At 37.2% G+C, this 20,721-nt stretch overlaps 1 protein-coding gene across 3 annotated transcripts in view; it reads right to left on the reverse strand.

The window, feature by feature from the left end:
- The window catches only part of wwp2 (WW domain containing E3 ubiquitin protein ligase 2), a 202,813-nt gene that overhangs the window by 119,000 nt on the left and 63,092 nt on the right, over positions 1-20,721 (reverse strand). For 2 of the 3 annotated variants that reach the window (XM_072595995.1, XM_072595996.1), the window contains exon 5: positions 5,178-5,315. In XM_072595995.1, coding sequence (XP_072452096.1) covers positions 5,178-5,315 — 138 coding nt within the window. Of the gene's footprint in view, positions 1-5,037; positions 5,118-5,177; positions 5,316-20,721 lie in introns of those variants that run through there. The other variant, XM_072595997.1, reaches the window with a different exon arrangement.

Genomic DNA, 20,721 nt, shown 5'->3' on the forward strand with positions numbered 1-20,721 from the left:
ATACCAACCACTAATGGATCCTAATGAACAATACATCACTATATCCCTTCAGCTGATGGAACCTGCCTGCTTTGAATTTAAACAAAAAGTTTAATAGTATTCTCTATGGCAACCTTTCTACGAATCAGAGTCTACTTGCCAACGGGTCAGCACCTTTTCTCATACAGTATAAATTGTTACATTGAGATTTCGTACTCTTGTAATTCTATCCTAATAAACGCAAGAGGAAAAGCTATAACAGCATTACTCTACACAATACTCAAACTCTGTCGTACCATGTGACTGTTGCATGAATTTTATTATATAAACATACTATCTCTTTGAAATTTCTCCTCAAATGCACCCCTTAAATCCACATACTATTTGCAGTTATACCATTACTTTTGGAACTAATAATTACATAAACCATCATTACATGCAACTGCTTTTGAATATAATCTGAGGAGTAATCTCAATGCCAGCTCCAGCTCAATAGATAGAATCGAGTTTTGAGAAGATTTGTAGCCCAGGTTGAGGTTCTGGATGTAGGTTTGCTTGCTGATGAAAATGAACCTTCCAGCTCAGTGAGCAAACCTACCTCAATGGATAGAAGTTTAATAGTTATGTTTAAAAGCCTACGCTCCAATTTCATTAATTAATAATCCACATATTTAGGTCAAGACCAAAATCAGTCATTAGTAATAGCTGAACAGATTTTGATGTATACTACAAATAAACATGAGTAACAATTTAAATTTTTCAACTTAAGCTTGATTTTACCAGGTACTGGACTTGAGTTGTCTTCATGCAATAAAAGATTCAGATTTTGGTATGTTCATATGTTAAGTTGTGCAATCTTTAGAAGGAGGACATTTATGACAGCTTTTATTTCCACACTACTCAACAAACCAGTGACACTGACATTTGGGTTGATGTAAACTGCTGTAAGAGTCAACAGATATGCCTGGAGATTAATCTGTACTGTTGTTATACATAAAACAAGTGGACAGTTCACTGAAATGGACTAATGATAACTGGCTGCAGTGAAGCCAGTTCTTTTTGTCCATGATATATTTTATGGTTAAAAAGTTAGGAAAAAAAATTACAGATTACATGGAACTTCGTTGGAATTGGGGAAAGTTACTATTATGGATACCAAAACAGCAATTCTGAGGCCTTTTTTTTCACATTATTTATTAATAGTTCCAAATTTGGGACAGAGACAAAGAATTGAATTTTTCCAACTGTGTTAATTTGAAAATTGCCAGGATTGCGAATAATCAAAACTAGACTGATCGGATGCAAAACGATGTGAACATATTGCAAAGTTGGGCCGAGTTACTGCAGGCAAACTTTGCTCTTGACTAGTGTGGTATGATTATGATGATGGGAAAGCATCAGACCTATGGCAAGATCAGACAAGACCATCTGTACAAGTCAATCCTGGAAATTGAGGGTAATAAATTCATATTTTGATTCCCCAAGCAGTTTACAGGGTCTGGACTTGCAATTGGTGAAAAAAGCAGTTCAGGCTTTGAGTAATGAATGGCGCATTCCGTTGTTTTGTGCAGCCATGATGGTCTCCACTCTGCCTGAACAATGCCATGTAAACATTAGAAATTCTTCAAAGGACAAAAGGTAAATTCTAAAAAGTTGAATAAAAATGTTTATGGAGGGAGAAGGGCTGGTCAAAAAAAAAAGGTAGATTTGATAGGGACCTTTAAATGTGGGAAATGCAGCAAGTCTGAAATACTTTGAAAGGCCCTCCCCAAATATGAATGAAAATAATACAATTAATTCACGGCTGAATGACTGTGGTTGTGCACTGGGTTACTAGGCTAGAGATGGCTGCAGAAAAAGAGGACAAAACCATGCAAAGACTAATTTGATCCAAAAAAAAACTTGATATGCATTCAGCAGATTGACAATAAAAGCTGTGTGCTTTAGTTCACATCCTTTGAGCACCAACTGAAAGAGTATTGCCCAAGTATTTTTTCTCATTCTGAGCCTCCAAATGGTACGTTGTGTCAGACTCACAAACAGAAGGAGCAACCTACATTTACATCATACCTAAGTATAGAAGAACATTCTACGGTATTTCTCAGATTTCTTTTTTAAAAATATGATACTAAGCTAGAATGAAAGAAATGGGTTTTGAAAAGGTTTTTAAGGAAGGACAGCACAGAAGGACGAAGGGACACAATCAAGAGGGGCATCCAGACAGGTCTGGCACAACTGTAAATAGTTTGCAGATTTAGGGGGTGCACATCCCAGTAAAACTAGAGGAGGTGAGGTGAGACGAGACAAAACTAGAATGATTTCAATATCAAGATGACGATTTCAATTATATTCCAAGGAGGATGCAGATCAATGAGGACAGGGATGATGAGTGAGTAGAATTAGGTTTGGTAAGGAATGTACAAAAAATTTGAAGGTTATGAAGGATGGAGGTTGGGAGTCCTGCCAGGTGACAAAGATATGTATGACTTTTCCTACCATGGATAAGTCACAGTAGGGTGGGAGCAAGCAATTGTATGGAAGTGGAAATTGGCAGTATTAGTGATGGCAAGGATGAGGTAAAAAGGTCAGCTCGACATCCAAAAACACACTGAGGCTGCAAACCATCTGCTTTGTCCAAGACAGTTGTTAAGGAGAAAGAGAATTGATGGAAGTATATATACTTTCTGGTAGTAACTATAGTTATTAGTTATGGACTTCACAATATTTAATTGGAGGAAACTGCATTTCACCCAAACATTCATGTAAAAGAAATTGTTCAAAGATAGTAGATTAGATTAGATTACATTACATTACAGTGTGGTAACAGGCCCTTCGGCCCAACAAGTCCACACCGACCCGCCAAAGCACAACCCACCCATACCCCCGACATTTATCCCTCACCTAACACTACGGGCAATTTAGCATGGCCAATTCACCTGACCTGCACATCTTTGTGACTGTGGGAGGAAAACGGAGCACCCGGAGGAAACCCATGCAGACACGGGGAGAACGTGCAAACTCCACACAGCCTGAGGCGGGAATTGAACCCGGGTCTCCGGCGCTATGAGGCAGCAGTGCTAACCACTGTGCCACTGTGCCACCGTGCCGCCCACAAAATTCAAAAAGTAAATGAAATCATGTTCTTTTTCTTAAGGCATTTGTCATACAATAGTAGGAAAATTTTGGTTTGCTTGGTTTGCAATTGGTCTACAATGTTCAGTTCTGATCATCTAACCTCAAGAAAGATACATTGGTCCTGAAGCAGTGCAGCATATCAGAATGAAAACTGGATTAAATTATCAAACAGATTACACAATCTTGTTTTCTATTCTCTTGAGTTTAGACGGTTGCAGAGCAAATTCTTCATATATTTAAAATTAGAAAGGTTTCATAGTATAGATTGAGGAAAACTAATTTTTCTGGTGGCAGGACCTCAAACCAGAGGTCATAACCTTTAAATGAGAATTAAATCTTTGGAAGAAAAATCTGGAAGCACTTTTCATACAAACAGTAATGGAAATCTGAAATGTGTCCCCACAAAATACTGTGGATTCCAGCTTAATTGAAATTAAAATTGATGGATTTTTGTTGCATAAGTGTATCAAGGAATATGAAAAAACATAGAGTTGTACAGAGTTGGGGTAGAAATACACCATGATCCAATTAAATGATGGAACAAGCCCGTGGCCAAATGCTTTCCTCCTGCTCCTATATAGTCCCAGCTGAAATATGAAGTTAATAAAACCACAGAGGTCTCCAAATAGCCCAATGCTTTATGAAGATAAAGCAGCCTGAGTTCAAAATTTCCTTAAAACAGACTTGTCTTTCACAGCACAAATCTAACATTGTAAGTTCAGTACTAAAACAGAAAATTCAAGAGTGTGCATTAAGAATCAAAACTTTCTGGTCTATTATGATTACTGAATAATTATAAATATCTCTTTTAAATATGGTGAGAATTTTTTTAATGCAATCCATACTGTAAAAGCATTCTAATCAAAATAATTTGAATAAATATTTTAGAACTCATCTTCAGCATTTTATTAAACATAGCAGAACTATGAGCAGCATGCAAAGAAAACAGATATACAAAGCAATTCACAAAGTCAACAGCTCATTATCTCCTCATGGTCAGAGAAAGAGGGGGCCAGGACTTCAAATTCTGCAGGGATCTCATCAACTTGTTGCTTAAGAAGTCTTAAGTATAATGTTTGCATAGACTTTTGCACTGTTTTTCAAACATTTCAATGTACTGTAGCAACAAAAAACTTTGTGGTGCTTCTTAGTTTATTTATAAATTGTATTCATGCTCAATTTCTTTTTGGATTTCTAACAATTTTAGTGCATTCTTAATTCAACATGCAACCTCTGTGCAATATTGTATGATGGGTTTATAAACCCAAGAAAATATTTTCAATATCTAGAAATGAAGATGAAAAGCTAGCATTTGTCATGAGACATGTCATTAGGATGAATTAAATTACTCCTGGAATGAAATTAGAGAAGCTGTAAATAACAGGTGACTAATTTCCTAAAGGAAAACATGGCTTTCATTTGGCTTAAGTCATTGTTATACAGTGCTGCAATGGGCTGTCAATAAAAGTCAATTAAGTATATACAAATATTTTTAAAAGATTTAAGAATTAGATGTTGCAAGATTTTGATAAATGACTGTGCCAATGTAATTAAAATTTTCCTGCATTTTTTCATCCAACCTAAAATTAACTTTCAATAAATACTAAGGTGAAAACCAAATGGAAACGACAAACATTAAACAAAATTGGATTGCTTGAAAACTAACTGTTTTGTAGTATACACCAGAATACAGTAAGTTTACACAGAGCGTTCTATAGTGTACAAGTTGCTATTATTAAATGCTTATAAATAAGAGCCATATTTTAAGACAGTAATAAAATTATGGTCATCATTTTCAAGTCAATTTAAAACAAGCAACAGATAACACCTCAGACTTTGTGAAATTAAGTTATTAATATAGATTCATGAAATGGGATTTTGCAATTCCAACAAGAAACAATTACTTTTAAAGAACAAACTTACCCGTTTTAATACTAACTATAAAAACACACATTCTCATTGAAGAGCTGCAAATCAATTAAGAAGCATTAAGTAATTTCTTATGTATGACCCATCACCCTCAAACGAAGTATCAGAATGAACCATGTGTGTGCAGTACTTACTTTCTGTCATGATGGTGCCATTAGGCAAATTTCCCAAGTCAACATTAAGGCCATCCAGGCAAACAGTCAATTCACCGCTGCACACAACACCACTTTTGTTTCCCACCTGAAGGTTCAAATTTAGCTGAATGTTCTCCACTGTGAACAAGAAAAAGTTAAAGAAAAAAATGATTTGATTGAGTTTGTTATTTCTCTGCCACTCACAAGTGAGAAAATACCATGGGCAGTTTTCAGGTCACCAGGTTTCTGCAGACAAAGACCTTCTGTTAAAGTACACCTGAATTCAAAACTTTTAAGTGTAAGCCTGGATGCACTGAAACAGAGCTTTTTAAATGTTCCAATCTGTACTAATAAATATTGTGAGCAAAATGTTTTTATTATTCCTTTTCTAAATCCAGGGATGGACAGAATGGTCCTGCTCCTGCTTCTATTTTCTATGTTTCTCTGATTAGGAGAATGGAATTGACTTTATATTTATGGATTTTAAGAAAGTGCCTGATAAATAAAAAATAAGGCTTATGGAATACCAAAGCTGATATTCTGTTGGTTTAAAACATAAGAAATAGGAGCAGGAGTAAGCTATTCAGCTCCTTGAGCCTGCTTTGTCATTTGATGTGATAATTGCTGATCTCATCTCCACTTCCCTGCCCACTCTCCATACACCTTTGACCCAGTAATAACTAAAAATCAGTCTATCTCCTTCTTAAATTTATTCAATGTCTCAGCATTCATTGCACACTGGGCTAGTGAATTCCACAGATTCACAGCACAGAAATAATTTCTCTTCATTTGTTTTAAATCTGCTACACCTTATCCTAGATGTAAGTTTGCTCACTGAGCTGGAAGGTTTGTTTTCAGACGTTTCATCACCATACTGGGTAACATAATCAGTGAGCTTCTGGTGAAGCGCTGGTGGTATGTGCCACTTTCTATGTGTGTGTTTAGGTTTCTTTGGGTGAGTGATGTCATTTCCAGTTCTTCTTCCCAGAGGATGGTAGATGGGGTCCAAATCAATATGTTTATTGATAGAGTTCCAGTTGGAATGCCATGTTTCAAGGAATTCTCATGCATGTCTCTGTTTGGCTTGTCCTAGGATGGATGTCGTGTGCCAGTCAAAGTGGTGTCCTTCTTAGTCTGTGTGTAAGAAGACTAGTGATAGTGGGACATGTCTTTTTTGTGGCTAGAGGATGTTCATGTATCCTGGTGGCTAGTTTTCTTCCTGTTTGTCCTTGCAAGGTATTTTCTAAATAAAGGTCGTTTTAAGTACATTAGCCGCTGTTGAAGTATGTTGGTATATTTGTGGGCTACCATGATGCCAAGAGGTCTGAGTAGTCTGGAAGTCATTTTAAAAGGTGTCTTTGATGTAGGGTAAAGTGGCAGCTTGTTTAGGTTTGTTGCTGAGGAATCAGCAGACTGTGTTTAATGGGTACCTGTTCTTCTTGAATACACTGTATAGGTATTTCTCATCTGCTCTTCGTAGTTCCTCGGTGTTGCAGTATGTGGTGGCTAGTTGAAATAATGCTCTAATGCAGCTTTGTTTGTTGGGACAATTGCTTCTATAGTTAAGTGTGTGGTTTTCCTGTAGATGCAGGTTTCAAGTTCCATATTGAGTGTTCGCTCAACCATGACATCTAGGAATGGCAGTTTGTCGTTGTTCTCCTTTTTTATGCATTTTATGCCAGCGAGGATATTGTTGGTGGTGTTGTAGGTTTCCTCTAATTTGTTTCGTTTGGTGATGACAAAGGTGCCATCCACGTAGTAGACCCCAAAGTTTGGGTTGGATGATTGGGAGAGCTGTTTCTTGAGCATCTGCATAACTGTTTCTGCGACAAACCCTGATATTGTTGATCCCATGGGCATTCCATTGATTTGTTTGTAGGTCTTGTTACTGAACGTGGCTGGTATGTCACAGGTCTCCCAACCACCTTAGGTCTGCTATGTGAATAACACCTTTGTCATCACCAAAACAATTTAGAGGAAACCTAAAACGCCATCAATAATATCCTCACTGGCATAAAATTCACAAAAGAGGAGGAGAACAACAACAAACTGCTATTCCTAGATGTCACTGTAGCGCGTACACTCAATATGGAGCTTGAAACCTGCGTCTACAGAAAAACAACACACTTAACCATAGAAGCAATCATCCCAACACCCACAAACAAAGCTGCATTAGAGAGCCACCACACACCTTGTAGCATCGAGGAACTACAAACAGAAGAGAAATACCTACACAGTGTATTCAAGAAGAACAGGTACCCAATAAACACAGTCCGCAGATTCCTCAGCAACAAACCTAAACAAGCAGATACAACGCGCCCAGAAACCCTAGCCACTTTAACCTACACCAAAGACACTTCTGAAATGACTTCCAGACTACTCAGACCTCTTAACATCACGGTAGCCCACAAACAAACCAACACACTTCTACAACGGCTAATGAACTTAAAAAGACCCCATAGAAACAACAAGCAAAATGAATGTCATTTAGAATATACCTTGCAAGGACTGTAACAAACACTACGTCGGACGAACAGGAAGAAAACTAGCCACCACGATACATGAACATCAACTAGCTACAAAAAGACATGACCCACTATCACTAGTCTCCTTACACACATATGAAGAAGGACAACGCTTTGAATGGGACAAGACATCCATCCTAGGACAAGCCAAATAGACATGCACAGGAGTTCCTGAAGCATGGCATTCCAACCGAACTTTATCAATAAACACAATCGATTTGGAATCATCCTCAGAAAAAAATTGGAAATTACATCATCCACCCAAAGAAACCTAAACACATAAACAGAATGTGGGACATACCACCATTTCACCGGAGGCTCAATGATGATGTTACCTACTATGGTGATGAAACGTCTCAAAACAAATCTTCCAGCTCAGCGAGCAAACTTACATCCAGAACCTCAAACTGAGCTACAAACCTTCTCAAAAATCGCTAACACTTTATCCTAAAATCCTTTGTCCTGGATTGCCCCATGAGAGGAAAACCTTTTTCAACATCTACTTTGTCAATGCCATTTTCTGTTTTATGTATCCTCTAAACTTGAAAGAGTTTGGACTGAACCATTCAATCTCTCTTCATTAAAAAAAAAACCCTCATCTCTGAAAACAATCTGATGGACCTCCTCTAAACTGCCTTCAATTCAGCTATATTACTCCTCAAGGAAGGGGACCAAAATTGTACACAATACGCAAGGTGCAGAGTCACTAATGTTTGAACATTTGAGGTGACACCTCCCTCCTTTTACAATTGCCAACATTCCATTTGTCTTCCTTGTTACCTACGAGAAAGTGAGGACTGCAGACCCTAGAGATCAGAGTCGAGAGTTGACATTTCGGGCATAAGAATCATTCCTGATGTAGGGCTTATGCCCAAAACATTGATTTTCCTGCTCGTTGGATGTTGCCTGACTTGCTGTGCTTTTTCAGCACTAAACTCTCAACTTATTATTATAACTACTATACCTGCATACTAGTTTTCTGTGATTTCTATACCAACACACTGTATTTTCACTCAAATTAGCTAGGTAAGTTGTTTTTCAATTCTTCTCACCAAAATAGATGACCTCACATTTGCTGACATTAAACTTCATCTGCCAAATTTTTGTCTATTCATCTAACCAATTTATAGCCATTTGTAAATCTCTGATTTCTTCAGTGCAACTTACGCTCTAATTTATTTTGGTGCAATCTACAATTTTGGCTAGATTACTTTCTATCCCTGCATCCAAGTCATTGTGTAGATTTTAAATCGCAGTGGTCCAAGGACCAAACCCTGTGGCACCCCACTATGGTTCTTTTTTTCAGACTTAAGGATGATAGACAGTGGTATTCCCTAATGATCAATACTGAGATATTTCTATTGCTGTTTATAATTTACCTGAATCTTGGAATATGGAAGAAGATTTTCAACTAAATTTCTAAATACCACCAAACATGGAAGAGTGACAAACAGTGAGAATGATACAAATTGCATGCAACAGAATATAAAAAGATGAATAAAATGGACAGACAAGTGACATAGTCAAGTTAATGTAGAGAATAATGAGGTGTTACTATTAACAGAAATGCAAGGCAGCCACAAGATGGACTTTATGGTACAATTCTAAACAGAGTGTAGGAAGTGTCTAATACAGAAAGAGGCCACTTGAATCAACACATTCACACAGCAGTCTGAAGCAAACAACATCCTACCATGTGGCCTCAGTGATTTTAAAAGAATTGCATCATGACAAAAAATGTCCATTGCTTCTTAGAGGTCTACCAGACAAGATCTACAAATGCTCAAAATTAAACTAAAAACAGAACATGTTGAAAATGTACATCATATCAATTCTAGATGAAATAATGCAACTTTTACTTCTAAAGGTGTGCTCTGAATTTTCACACCATTATATTTGCATTGTCATAATGCTCTCAAAAAGGTGAGTGTACAAAATGGATCAGGAGATTGAGGGATGTGTGGAGATTCTTTGAAAGTCTTGGTGAGATGTAAAAGAAACTGGTTATACATGACAAGAACCTACGTTCCAAAAGAATTATCAGTGAGTAAATTGCCAATCTGCACCAATGAAATGAAATTACAGTGGTTGTTGGGAATGTCCACTAAATTCAGGGCAATAGAAAGCTTTCACAAATAAAACAAAGAATAGATGCTGGAGATCTGAGATCTCTTTCCCAGCTGCTTCTGGTTTTGACAAAAGGCGATTGGACTCAAAATATTAATTCTGTTTTTCTCTCCACATATGCTGTCAGACCTGCTGAGTTTCTTCAGCACTTTGATTTTGTTACAGAACTCTGTTTGATGGAGGTGTTTCAGCCCAATGATGAAAGGAAGTTTTGAGGAATGAACTGGGGTAATTGGAGTCTGATTTCAAGACAGAACACTTGGGAAACAGTAAGCAAAATATTAGGTTAAGAATGATTATGGAAAATCAAGCATAGAACTATTCCTGGAGGAAGACCAATTTTCAGTGAGTTAAAAAAATTTGAAGTGAGTTAAAATGAAAACAGAAATATGCTCATGATAATTCATAAGACTTGAATATAGCAAGCACAGCCAGAAGCAAACAAGAGGAGCTACAACAGAATATGAGACAAAGGGTCACTGGACTCAAAATGTTAATCTTGCTTTTCTCTCTACAGATGCTGTCAGACCTGCAGAGTTTCCCCAGTACTTTGTGTTTCAGATTTACAGCATCTGCAGATTTTTATTTTTATTATATCAGAATAGGTATGCTGGAATCTTGGTTGACATCAATAACTTCTTATGGAAAAGAAGAAACATGAAATCCCAGTAATTTAATGAAAGAAATGAAGCCACAAGATTCTGTGGTTTAAATCAAACTAAATTTTACTATACAAGTGTAAATCAAAGCTAACACTAAATATTATCATCTTGGGTAACCGCATGTACTCTAAAATCTAAACACAAGTTAAACATGTATTAACAGGCAAATTATGTTCAATCATAAACTATAAATTACACAATAAATGGCATATACATCTAAGAGAGATCTTACAAATTGACTTTGCTGTCCAGTGAGTCCCATATGTCATCAATCTGACTTCCCAACAAAAAAATTCAACTCTTCTAGGATTTAGCCAGATTTCCAGCTCACAGCAGCAATACTGACAACCCGAGTTGCACTGAGACAGACATCACCAAAAATGGATTGCCTGTTGAACCTCCTGAACTCCCATTCTACAGTCTGCATGCCGTAGATCATTGTTAGATTCAACCAACACAAACAGCTGTAACAATTGTATATTTGCCGAATTGTCAGTTTCTGGATTTAGCTTGTCTTTTTCAGCCTGCCCAAACAGCACCACTGGGATCATTCTCATCTATGCTGATGTTTGTGTCCTTTCTATATACTTTCAATCAGTTTAAGTCCCTCCAGGCGTTTGATTTCCAATCTGTTAGATCTTAGTTTTGTGTGAAAGTGGGAGCATCAGTTTCCTTCCCTCATTTTCCTTTTTGATTCCTTCATGACCAATAGCTAACAGCAAAGACACCTCAAAAGTCTTTTACAAATTAAAATAGTAATCGGGTAATAATTAAGAAACCAATAAAGTAATCTCGTGAAAGCAGAGCATATGACAGAGGTCTCAGCAGGGTACTTTGTATCTGTCTTCACAAAAGGATGTTACAAATGTAGCAGAGGAGAAATAAGAGGAGAAATTGCTGACTGCCACAATCTTTCAACCCTCTTTAGATAGGAGGATGATAGAGGATTGCATATGCTACATGCCCATTTGAAAAAGATTAAAGATGGATAAACATTGTAACTTAAGTCCAGTCTGGGGATAAAATTAATTGGCATTTGGAATTTTTAAAAACTGTTCATGGGATGCAGGTATCACCAGTTAGACCAGCATTTATTGCTCAGTCCTCATGACACCCAGGGTAGTTATTAGTCAAAGACATTACTGTGGGTCTGAAAGCCAGACCAGGTAAGGACAGCAGATTTCCTTACCTAAAAAGGTATTAGTGAACCAAGATAATTTTTACAACAATTGACGGTGGTTATTCCAGATTATTTTACTGAATCCAAACATCACCATTTGTCAAACATCTATCCCAAAGATATTAGCGTGACATTCAGGATTTCTGGTAAAGTTAAATTACCACTATGCAAACATCTCCCCCCAAAATAAATTCTTAATAAATAAATCACTACATATTTGGTACTGGCAAATTATGCTTGATTGACTCAACTTGTTAAAATGTAGTTTCATAAATTCATAGAGTCATATAGCACGGAACACCCTTCAGCCAAACTTGTCCATGCTAACCAAGCTTCCTACACTGAACTAGCTCCTGTTTGCCTGCATTTGGCCCATATCCCTCTAAAATGTTTCCTATCCATGTATCTATTGAAATATCTTTTGTAATTGTACCAGCCTCCACCACCACCTCCGGCAGTTTGTTCCAGATTTGCAACACCTGCTGCGTGAAGAAGTTGCCCCTTAGGTCCCTTTTAAATCTTTCTCCTCTCACTCTAAATTTATGCCCTCTAGTTTTGAACTCCCGTACCCTATTCATCTTATCTGTGTCCCTCATCATTTTATAAATTTCTGTAAGATCACCCCTCAGCCTCCTATGCTCAGGTGAAAAAAAAACCATCATATTCAGCCTTTCCATATATTTCAAACCCTCCATTCTTGGTAAAATCCTTGTATATCTTTTTGCATCCTTTCCTGTTAAATAACATCTATCCTATAGCAGGGCAACCAGAGTTGCACACACTGCTCCAAATGTGGCCTTACCAATGTCTTGTACAGCTGTAACACAACATTCTAACTCTAGTACTCAACGCTCTGACCTTCTTTACCACCTGCCCATCCATAATCCACTTTCAAGAAACTATGTACCTGCAACCCCAGGTCTCTCTGTTCAAAATCACTCCCAGAGCCCTACCATTAACTATGTAAACCCTGCTCTGGTTTGTCTTATCATAGAGTCATAGGGTCTGTTTCCATGCTGTTCGTCTCTTCAGTCCAACTCGTCCATGCCAACCAGATATCCTAACCTATTGTAGTCCCATCTGCCAGAACTTGGCCCATTTCCCTCAAAACCCTTCCTATTCATACACCCATCCAGATGTTGTAACAAAATGCTGTAACCATACTAGCCTCCACCACTTCCTCTGGTAACTTATTCCATACACGCACCACACCCTCTGCAGGAAAAAGTTGCTCCTTTAGATCCCTTTAAATCTTTCCCCTCCCATCCTAAACAGATGTCTTCTAGTTCTGGACTGTCCCAACCCAGGGAAAAGACGTTGTCTATTTATCTTATCCATGCTCCTCATGAGCTTATAAACTTCTACAAGGTCAGCCCTCAGCCTCCAACACTCCAGGGAAAACCAGCCCCAGCCTATTCAACCTCTCCCCAATAGCTCAAATCCTCCAACCCTGGCAACATCCTTGGAAATCTTTTCTGAACCCTTTCAAGTTTCACAAGATCCTTCCGATAGGAAGGAGACCAGAATTGCACACAATATTCCAAAAGTGGCCTAACCAATATCCTGTACCACTGCAACATATCCTCCTGACTCCTGTACTCAATACTCCGACCAATAAAGGAAAGCCGACTAAAGGCTGCAGGGAAAATCCAGGAATTACAGACCAGTGAGCCTAACATTAGTGGTGGGTTGATGGAGGGGATTCTGAGAGTCAAGATCGACACGCATTTAGTAGTGCTTTTGATATTGTGTACTAGACTCTCAAAAAGTACCATACAGGAAAATTAAAATCCTTAAGAAAGGACAGTGAAATAACCTAGATACAAAAGTAGCTAAGGGACAGAAAGAAAAGAGTAGATGTAAGCAATTAGTTCCCAGAGCGGACAGAAATATATAGTCGTATTTCCTCAGACAATGTGCAACCATAGGGGCAAGAATAATCATTCAGCCTCTCAAGCCTGCTTCACCATTCTAGAGATTGGGACTGATCAGTGTTCAGATTTAAAACCACAACTCTTTTTTGATCTATGTTAATGACTTTGCCTTGCCTAGGCATAGTGAATATAATTTCAAAGTTAACAGACGAAATGAAACTTGTAAAACAATGAAGAGGTTGGCCATAAACATCAGGAAGATATAATCTGCAGTAATGTACAAACACCCAGCAAATGAAGTTTCGCACAGAAGAGTGTTCTTTTTTGCCAAGACAAATGATGAAAGGCAACATGAACAGAACTGTTCAATTTTAAAGTGGGTGCAGCAACAGCAAATATGGATGCCGTGTCTAAGTTTGGAAGAAGGTAAAAGCTGAGAAGTTTGTTAAAAAATGGCATTTCCTAAACTAGTAAAATAGAGTGCAAAAGCAAGGAAGGCAAGCTAAACAAAAACTCATGCTCAGCTCTTCCTGGTGTTCTGGTCCTGTGGTACTAATTACTACTCATACCAACCTTTGCTCTCAGTTTGTTCGTTCAAAATTTTTGGTTCACACATTCCCTGTCCCCATTCATAGAGATGTGCTCATTCCTGAATGATGTTCACCATGTCTTAGGTACCATTCTAAATGGCCTACTTGCGCCAATATTGTGTTCATGTCACTATCCTGATTCCCACTGGTTTCTCAATTATCACTATTCCTATTACCAAAATTACTTTTCCTTTCATGCCCTGAACGCATCTTCTACTTACATGTCAAGGACTTGAAATGTCAGAAAGAAATTATCCATTGATAACGAGGAATACATTAAATAGCCTTGTGCCAAGAAGATCCATGCTAACCTCAAGAAAATTTAAATGAGAAATCTAAGACACAGAAATGTGCTGGTCTATGTAGCCTTGACAACTACGACTCAAAAGTTGCATATAGACTGTGGACCACAGTTTCAATATCCGGCCTTGAACTATCAACCAGTGATTACCTGCAAATGAAAGATGAAAATGTTGCACCATCAACAGCAACATACCAGGCCAACTGCATTTGTGGCAATCAGAAATTATGGATCTGTTTGGAAAGGGTGCACGTGCATTATCTTCCATTCAAATATTTTCTGGATTATGTGCAGTCCAGTCCATACTGTACCATAAACACATCACAGGTCAAATTAATTGCCGTTATCTGCATCGCATTGTGGTTTCAGTCAGCTCTTAGAGGGTTCCACTAGATTTCAGACATAGGACATTTGTCAAATCTCTTTTTGCAATATTTTACTATTAACCTTTATTTCTAGTGAAATTTATTAGTGTAATTCCTCCATTTTTGAAGTATTCCACAGTTGTGCCAAACAGGTCTTCCAAATTTAAATCTTGACTCGAGTTATTTTGGTTTCAGATAATTTTTAAAATAAACAATTTTGTTTTGTCTGCAATTAACTCTAACTTAATTTGCCTTGTTGGAATTTTAGTAACTTGGAATTTAATTCAATCTTACTATTCTGTTGTAAGAAATGAAAGCAATTTTCATGCTATCTTTATGGGCTGCTCCTTCTTCTCATAGGATAACTCTAGAGCTGTTGTTTAAAAATTTCCAAGAATAGAAAGTTCAAGACTAAGTTTGAAATATACTCAATGTCTTCTGAAAAATAAAAGTCCAAAGTAAAACCATCTATTGTTAGTGAGTATATAAATTGTGTAATATCCATGTTTAAAGTATTCAATTTGTTCATCAGACCATCATTTTGCTACTTTTATCATATTTCCTCTGATTGAGATGCTCTAATCCTGTGTTATAGAAATATAACTTTCTTGTCAGACAGCTGTTAGCACTTGTCCACAATGTACTTAATAATAATTCTTCCAATGTGAGAACAACATGCTATATCGACAGTGTTCTAAATTGATACATGAATAATGTAAGTTTGTTCTTGGATTGTCTCGCTGCAATTATACATGGCTTTGGTGAGACCACATCTACAAAATTGCATGCAGGTTTGGTCTCCTTATTGGAGGAAGGATTTTCTTGCTACAAAGGCAGTACAGCAAAGATTCAACCAAACTGATTCCCAAGATGGCAAGACTCACGTACAAGAAAAGGGGGAACATCAATAAGGATTATATTCACTGGAGTTCAGAAGAATGGAGGGGGGGGGGAGAAGAGTCTCACTAAAACCTGTAATATTCTAACAAGACTAGACAGGGTACACTCAGGAAGGATGTTCCTGCTGACAGTAGACTCCAGACCAAGAGATTTAGATGAGGAGGAATTTTTTCACCCAAAGAGTGGTGATCCTGTGTTTGCTACGACAAAAGGCAGTCAAGGTCAAAAAACTGCATGATTTCAAGAAGGAGCTGGACACAAAAGTTGAGGTTAAAGGATATGAGCAAAAACAGGAACAGGCTATTAACTTGTCCAATCAGCTGAGATCATAACGAATGGCAGAGAAGGCATGAAGGGCTGAATTGTCTACTCCTGTTCCGACATTCTGTGTTTCTATGTGTAATGCTGACCTGGCCACATTCATTGCCCATCCAATACTGCCTTACAGGTAGTGGTAGTTGGCACTCTTCTCAAATTTCCACAAATTCTGTAATAGCTGTGGTATTTCCAAGAATGTCCTGGATTGATATGGATCACAAAATGTTGCAACTGTTTTGGATATTCAAAGTTTTCTCACAATCATAAGCGTTTTTTTTCAATTCTCACCAAATTCATGCTGTGAAACAATGACTTCCATCCAATAAATCATGGCTGAATGAGTACATTAGCATGTACTGTACCATCTTAAAAGTGATGACAATTAGTAGTAACTGAATTTTACCACAGCCCAAGCCCATCTGAATTGTCTTTAGATTTAGAAACATAAATGGTGAGTAGCCTGCTTCTTAAAAAACTTAAGTTGAACAGAAAATACCAGATCTTACAGTTTTTCCTCTAAATCATTTAAGGGTTAAAACTATCTCTGCACGTTTCATTTTAATAAATGGGCCAAGTTGTATTCTCACAAACAATTAGAGACTATGTTATAATTTTACTGCAAAAAAAGTCCACTAATTTATGAACATAAGTGTACAGCAGTGAATGCAAGTTCAATAAGTTTAGAAAGAAACAGCAATACTGCTTTAATAGACCCTTAAGGACTGCTGAAGTAGAACTCTTCAGATGAACAACAGAGTTATTGTTCATTCATGCTTCCCGGTCTATTTTAGGTGATTGCGTTGACAAAGTAAAACCACATCCTGTAGCTGGGATGCCAATGATGACTATTTCTTGGTATAGATTGCTCAGACAATTAAATATTTTACTCATCCTTGGGAAACATTCTTTTATTTACAAGTTTATAATCTGGTTATCTTAAGTCCATATAGCTTTAATGAGTCTGATATATATTAATTTGCAATCTTTACAATTTAAGCTCCTTATAAAACACTTTTCTGTCATTTAGTATTCACAAGAGTGTTATTGCGTTGCTCAAGACATGCATAGAACAATATTACAACTTAGGTTGTTGGTCACTTATTGGTTGGTTGGCTGATTGCAGCTGAAGACAGTAAATAGGACACTAATTATTTTGGTGAAGATAGCAAAATACTTAGCAGGATATCCACTTTGATCACAACTGAAAAACTGCTGATGGATGAGCAACAGTGTAGTCAGTGGAAAAGGAGCTAACTGGGTTCAGGAATGTTGATCATTCCCACCACACCCCTGAGGTTTGAGTAAACCGACAAATCTCACTGAAGGCTCCCATTGATAATGGTAGCTCACAAAGAATCCAAAAAAGTGAATACAGCCCTAATGTTGATGTAATTAGAAAATTCAATAGGATGCAAGCCAGTCATAAATTGTGGTGGTAGTAAATAGCCTTGACAATAGACAGGGGAGTGTACCACATGATAAATTTGACTAAATTTTTCTCAAAACTTATTGAACTAAACAGAACTCAAACACATTAAATAGACTCCAGTCCAACATTCAGAAAGGCTCATTGCAGAAGCTGTAACTTTTGGAGAAAACTCAAGGAAGCGTAACTGTGAACTATTTCTTACTACAAACAACTGCTATTTACACTTCTTTGAAGTGATTATTGATCAGAAGAAAGGTGCACTTGCAATTATCCTGAACATAATACAAACAGAAAAAAAATCTCACTTGGCAGGACTTAAAGATTTATTCCCTAGTTTAACTTCCAAGTGACACTCTGAATTTGAGAAAGCATATGGTAAATTATAACAAATTGTAATTCTTCAGAAGAAACAGCCAATGTCTGTTCACAGCCTGAAATTCAACTCTCATCTGACATTGCAATCTGCCTGCCATATGTGTTTAAACGTACAGACAAAAAAAAAAGCTGGCTGTGATTCTGTTAATCCAGATATGCTGGAGGACAGGCACATTCTCCTCCCCTTCCCCCATGAAAATGAATTGTGAGCACTGTTTGTCAAGTTACCATGAAACCACAATTCAGTTGACCAACAGAAGAGGTGACTAGAAACAGAGAAGGCAAGGACACAAATGAGTAAAAAATTTGGCATTCTTCTGAACAAAACTTTCTGTACAAAAAAACAAATTATAGACATCAAGCTATCTTGTACACTATAGTAAAATGCACTAACTGAAATTGAATTATTAAAGCATTTCACTTATTTTGAGTCACACATAACTTGACAGTAGTGCCGTTACATCAAGCTCAGTAAACAAAGAGCAGGTTATGCATTAATGAAGTAACATTTTTGGAAAGACAATTAACAGCATTAACTTTTATAACTGCCCTACTTCAGTTTACATGCAAGAACTGTATATATCTATTTAACTTTTGCGTTATGGATTTAGTTATATTTTACAGTTCGTACAATTCACTATCATATTTAGGCACTTATAGCAGTTTGACTTGAAATGCTAAAACTAGAAATTGTGTTCAAATGACAATACAGACAATGTGCTTAAAACATTGGTTTGCACTAGCAATTTTATAGTTCAACTGTTTCCACCACTGCCACAACTACCTTTGAATCAGAACTCACTAAGTATCCAAACATTAAAATAAATAAAAATGTGTGTTACAGCAGTCATTAAATATGCCACGAGTCCCTTATTCGACACTTGCATCAGCTTTTACCTGTAATTTATGTAGACCCTTCAATCAAGCAATCCCACAATTATATACAGTTCCTGCTAGACCAATTTACTACAGCCACCTTTTTTTTGGAGCACAGAACCGGCGGGAGAAAGCCACTCAGCCCCTCAGGTATGTTCCATCATTCAATGAGATAGCAACTGATCTGCAACCTCACCCCAAAAGCTCACTTTTGCTCCATATCTCTTAATACCGTGCATTAACAAAAATGTAGCACATTTTAAAATTTATAATGAATATATAACATCACCCTCCATTTGCAGAAGCTCCAAATATTTACCACTCTTTGTGTGTAGAAATGTTTCCTAATTTCAATCCAGAAAGGTCTGGGTCTAATTTTCAATCCTGCCTCCTAGTTAAAGACTCTCCAGTCAGCAGATATGGCCTTCATCTATCTACTTTAATTGTGCCCCTTAATAGCTTGAAAACATACCTAAATCACCTCAAACTTCCAAGGTGCAAGCAGTATCAACTGATGTCATTCTTCCCATAACGTAACCTTTGAAGCTTAAGTATTATTCTAGTAAATTCATGCCCTCTTATCTGATGAAAATATGTAAAAGTGTTCAATCACACAATCGCTAATTATCTTGCCACCCTATCTATGCTCCTCATGATTTTATACATCTCTATAAAGGTTACCCCCCTCAGCCTCGAATGCTGCAGGGAATCTAGCCCCAATTTATATAGCCTCTCCCTATAGCTCAAACCCTTCAACCCTGGCAATAACCTTGTAAATCTTTTCTGAACCCTTTCAAGTTTAACAACATTTTTCCTTTTTAACTTGAATGTCACTAGTTTCAATAGAGTTATTTTTATCAAGTTAATCTTGAGCAACATTTCAGATTATTAGTTCCCTTGGGATGTCCAGCAGCATGATGATCTCTACCTCGACTATAAATACTGACTGGCTATTTCTGAAATCAAAACAGCAAACATAATTCATCAGGAGAGTTTGCTTTCTACTGCAAATCCTGTGGCAGAATCAAGACTTTCCAGACCAGGTATGACACTGGTTTAATGTAGCTAAGTTTGAATGCAACCTCAGATTGGTCTTAAACATTAGAAGTTAAAAATTCCTGAAAACATTGCTCTATGAGGATAGGACATTCATTTTGTGCAAGAGTTTGATTCATTGGAAATTGAACCAAGATTAAGCAGCACTTTTTAAAATCAAAGTTATGCTTTCTTTACTTCAGCCTTTAATGTCAAAGAGAAAACTTTCATTCCAATCAGAATTGGAATGTAATAAAGGCATTAGGAATGAAGGGCACTCTTACATCCACTGTGCCACCTTATCTCCAATAAAATCATTGTGATTTCATTTTTATTTGTATTCTTGAAAAAAACTACAATGATCGTCCAAACACAATCTATTTGCTCCATTATTTAAAGATGGCATATAAACTTAAGTTTTGGGCAAGTCATCTGAGCCATTAACAGGGGCAGAGTGACTGAACATTTGGACAGGTGTGAGCCATTAGAAAACCAGCATGGATTTGCAACAGGAAGTCATGTTTAACAAAGCTAGTTGAATTTTAAAGGTGGTAATAAAGAGGTAGAGGAGAGATAAGACATTCAATGAAGCTTCACTCTTTGGCAGCTTTCAAGAAGTTAGGTTGTCCCATTCTACTGACTTCTCCCCATACACCTGCAAATTTTCTCCTTTGTAACAATCCAATGCCCTTTACAACAATTAAAAATGCCTCCACACACTGGCATTCAGATCCCTAACCATATACTCAGTAAAAATATTTTCCCTTCTGGCTCTTGATTCATTCCAATGGGAAAAGTTTATCATGCTCAACTCAGTCCAGTGCTCTCAGGATCTTTAACATCTCCATCAAATCTCTCACTATTTTCTTCCCAAGAAGAATAATACAGCTTTTCCAATTTGTCCACATAAATGAAGACCCTCATTCTCAAATTTTTTCTGATCCTTTCTAATATAAAATCTTTCTGGAAGTGGTGTCCAGGATTGAA

The sequence above is a fragment of the Chiloscyllium punctatum genome, chromosome 26 (assembly GCF_047496795.1).
Source record: "Chiloscyllium punctatum isolate Juve2018m chromosome 26, sChiPun1.3, whole genome shotgun sequence".
Taxonomy (NCBI): Eukaryota; Metazoa; Chordata; class Chondrichthyes; order Orectolobiformes; family Hemiscylliidae; genus Chiloscyllium; species Chiloscyllium punctatum.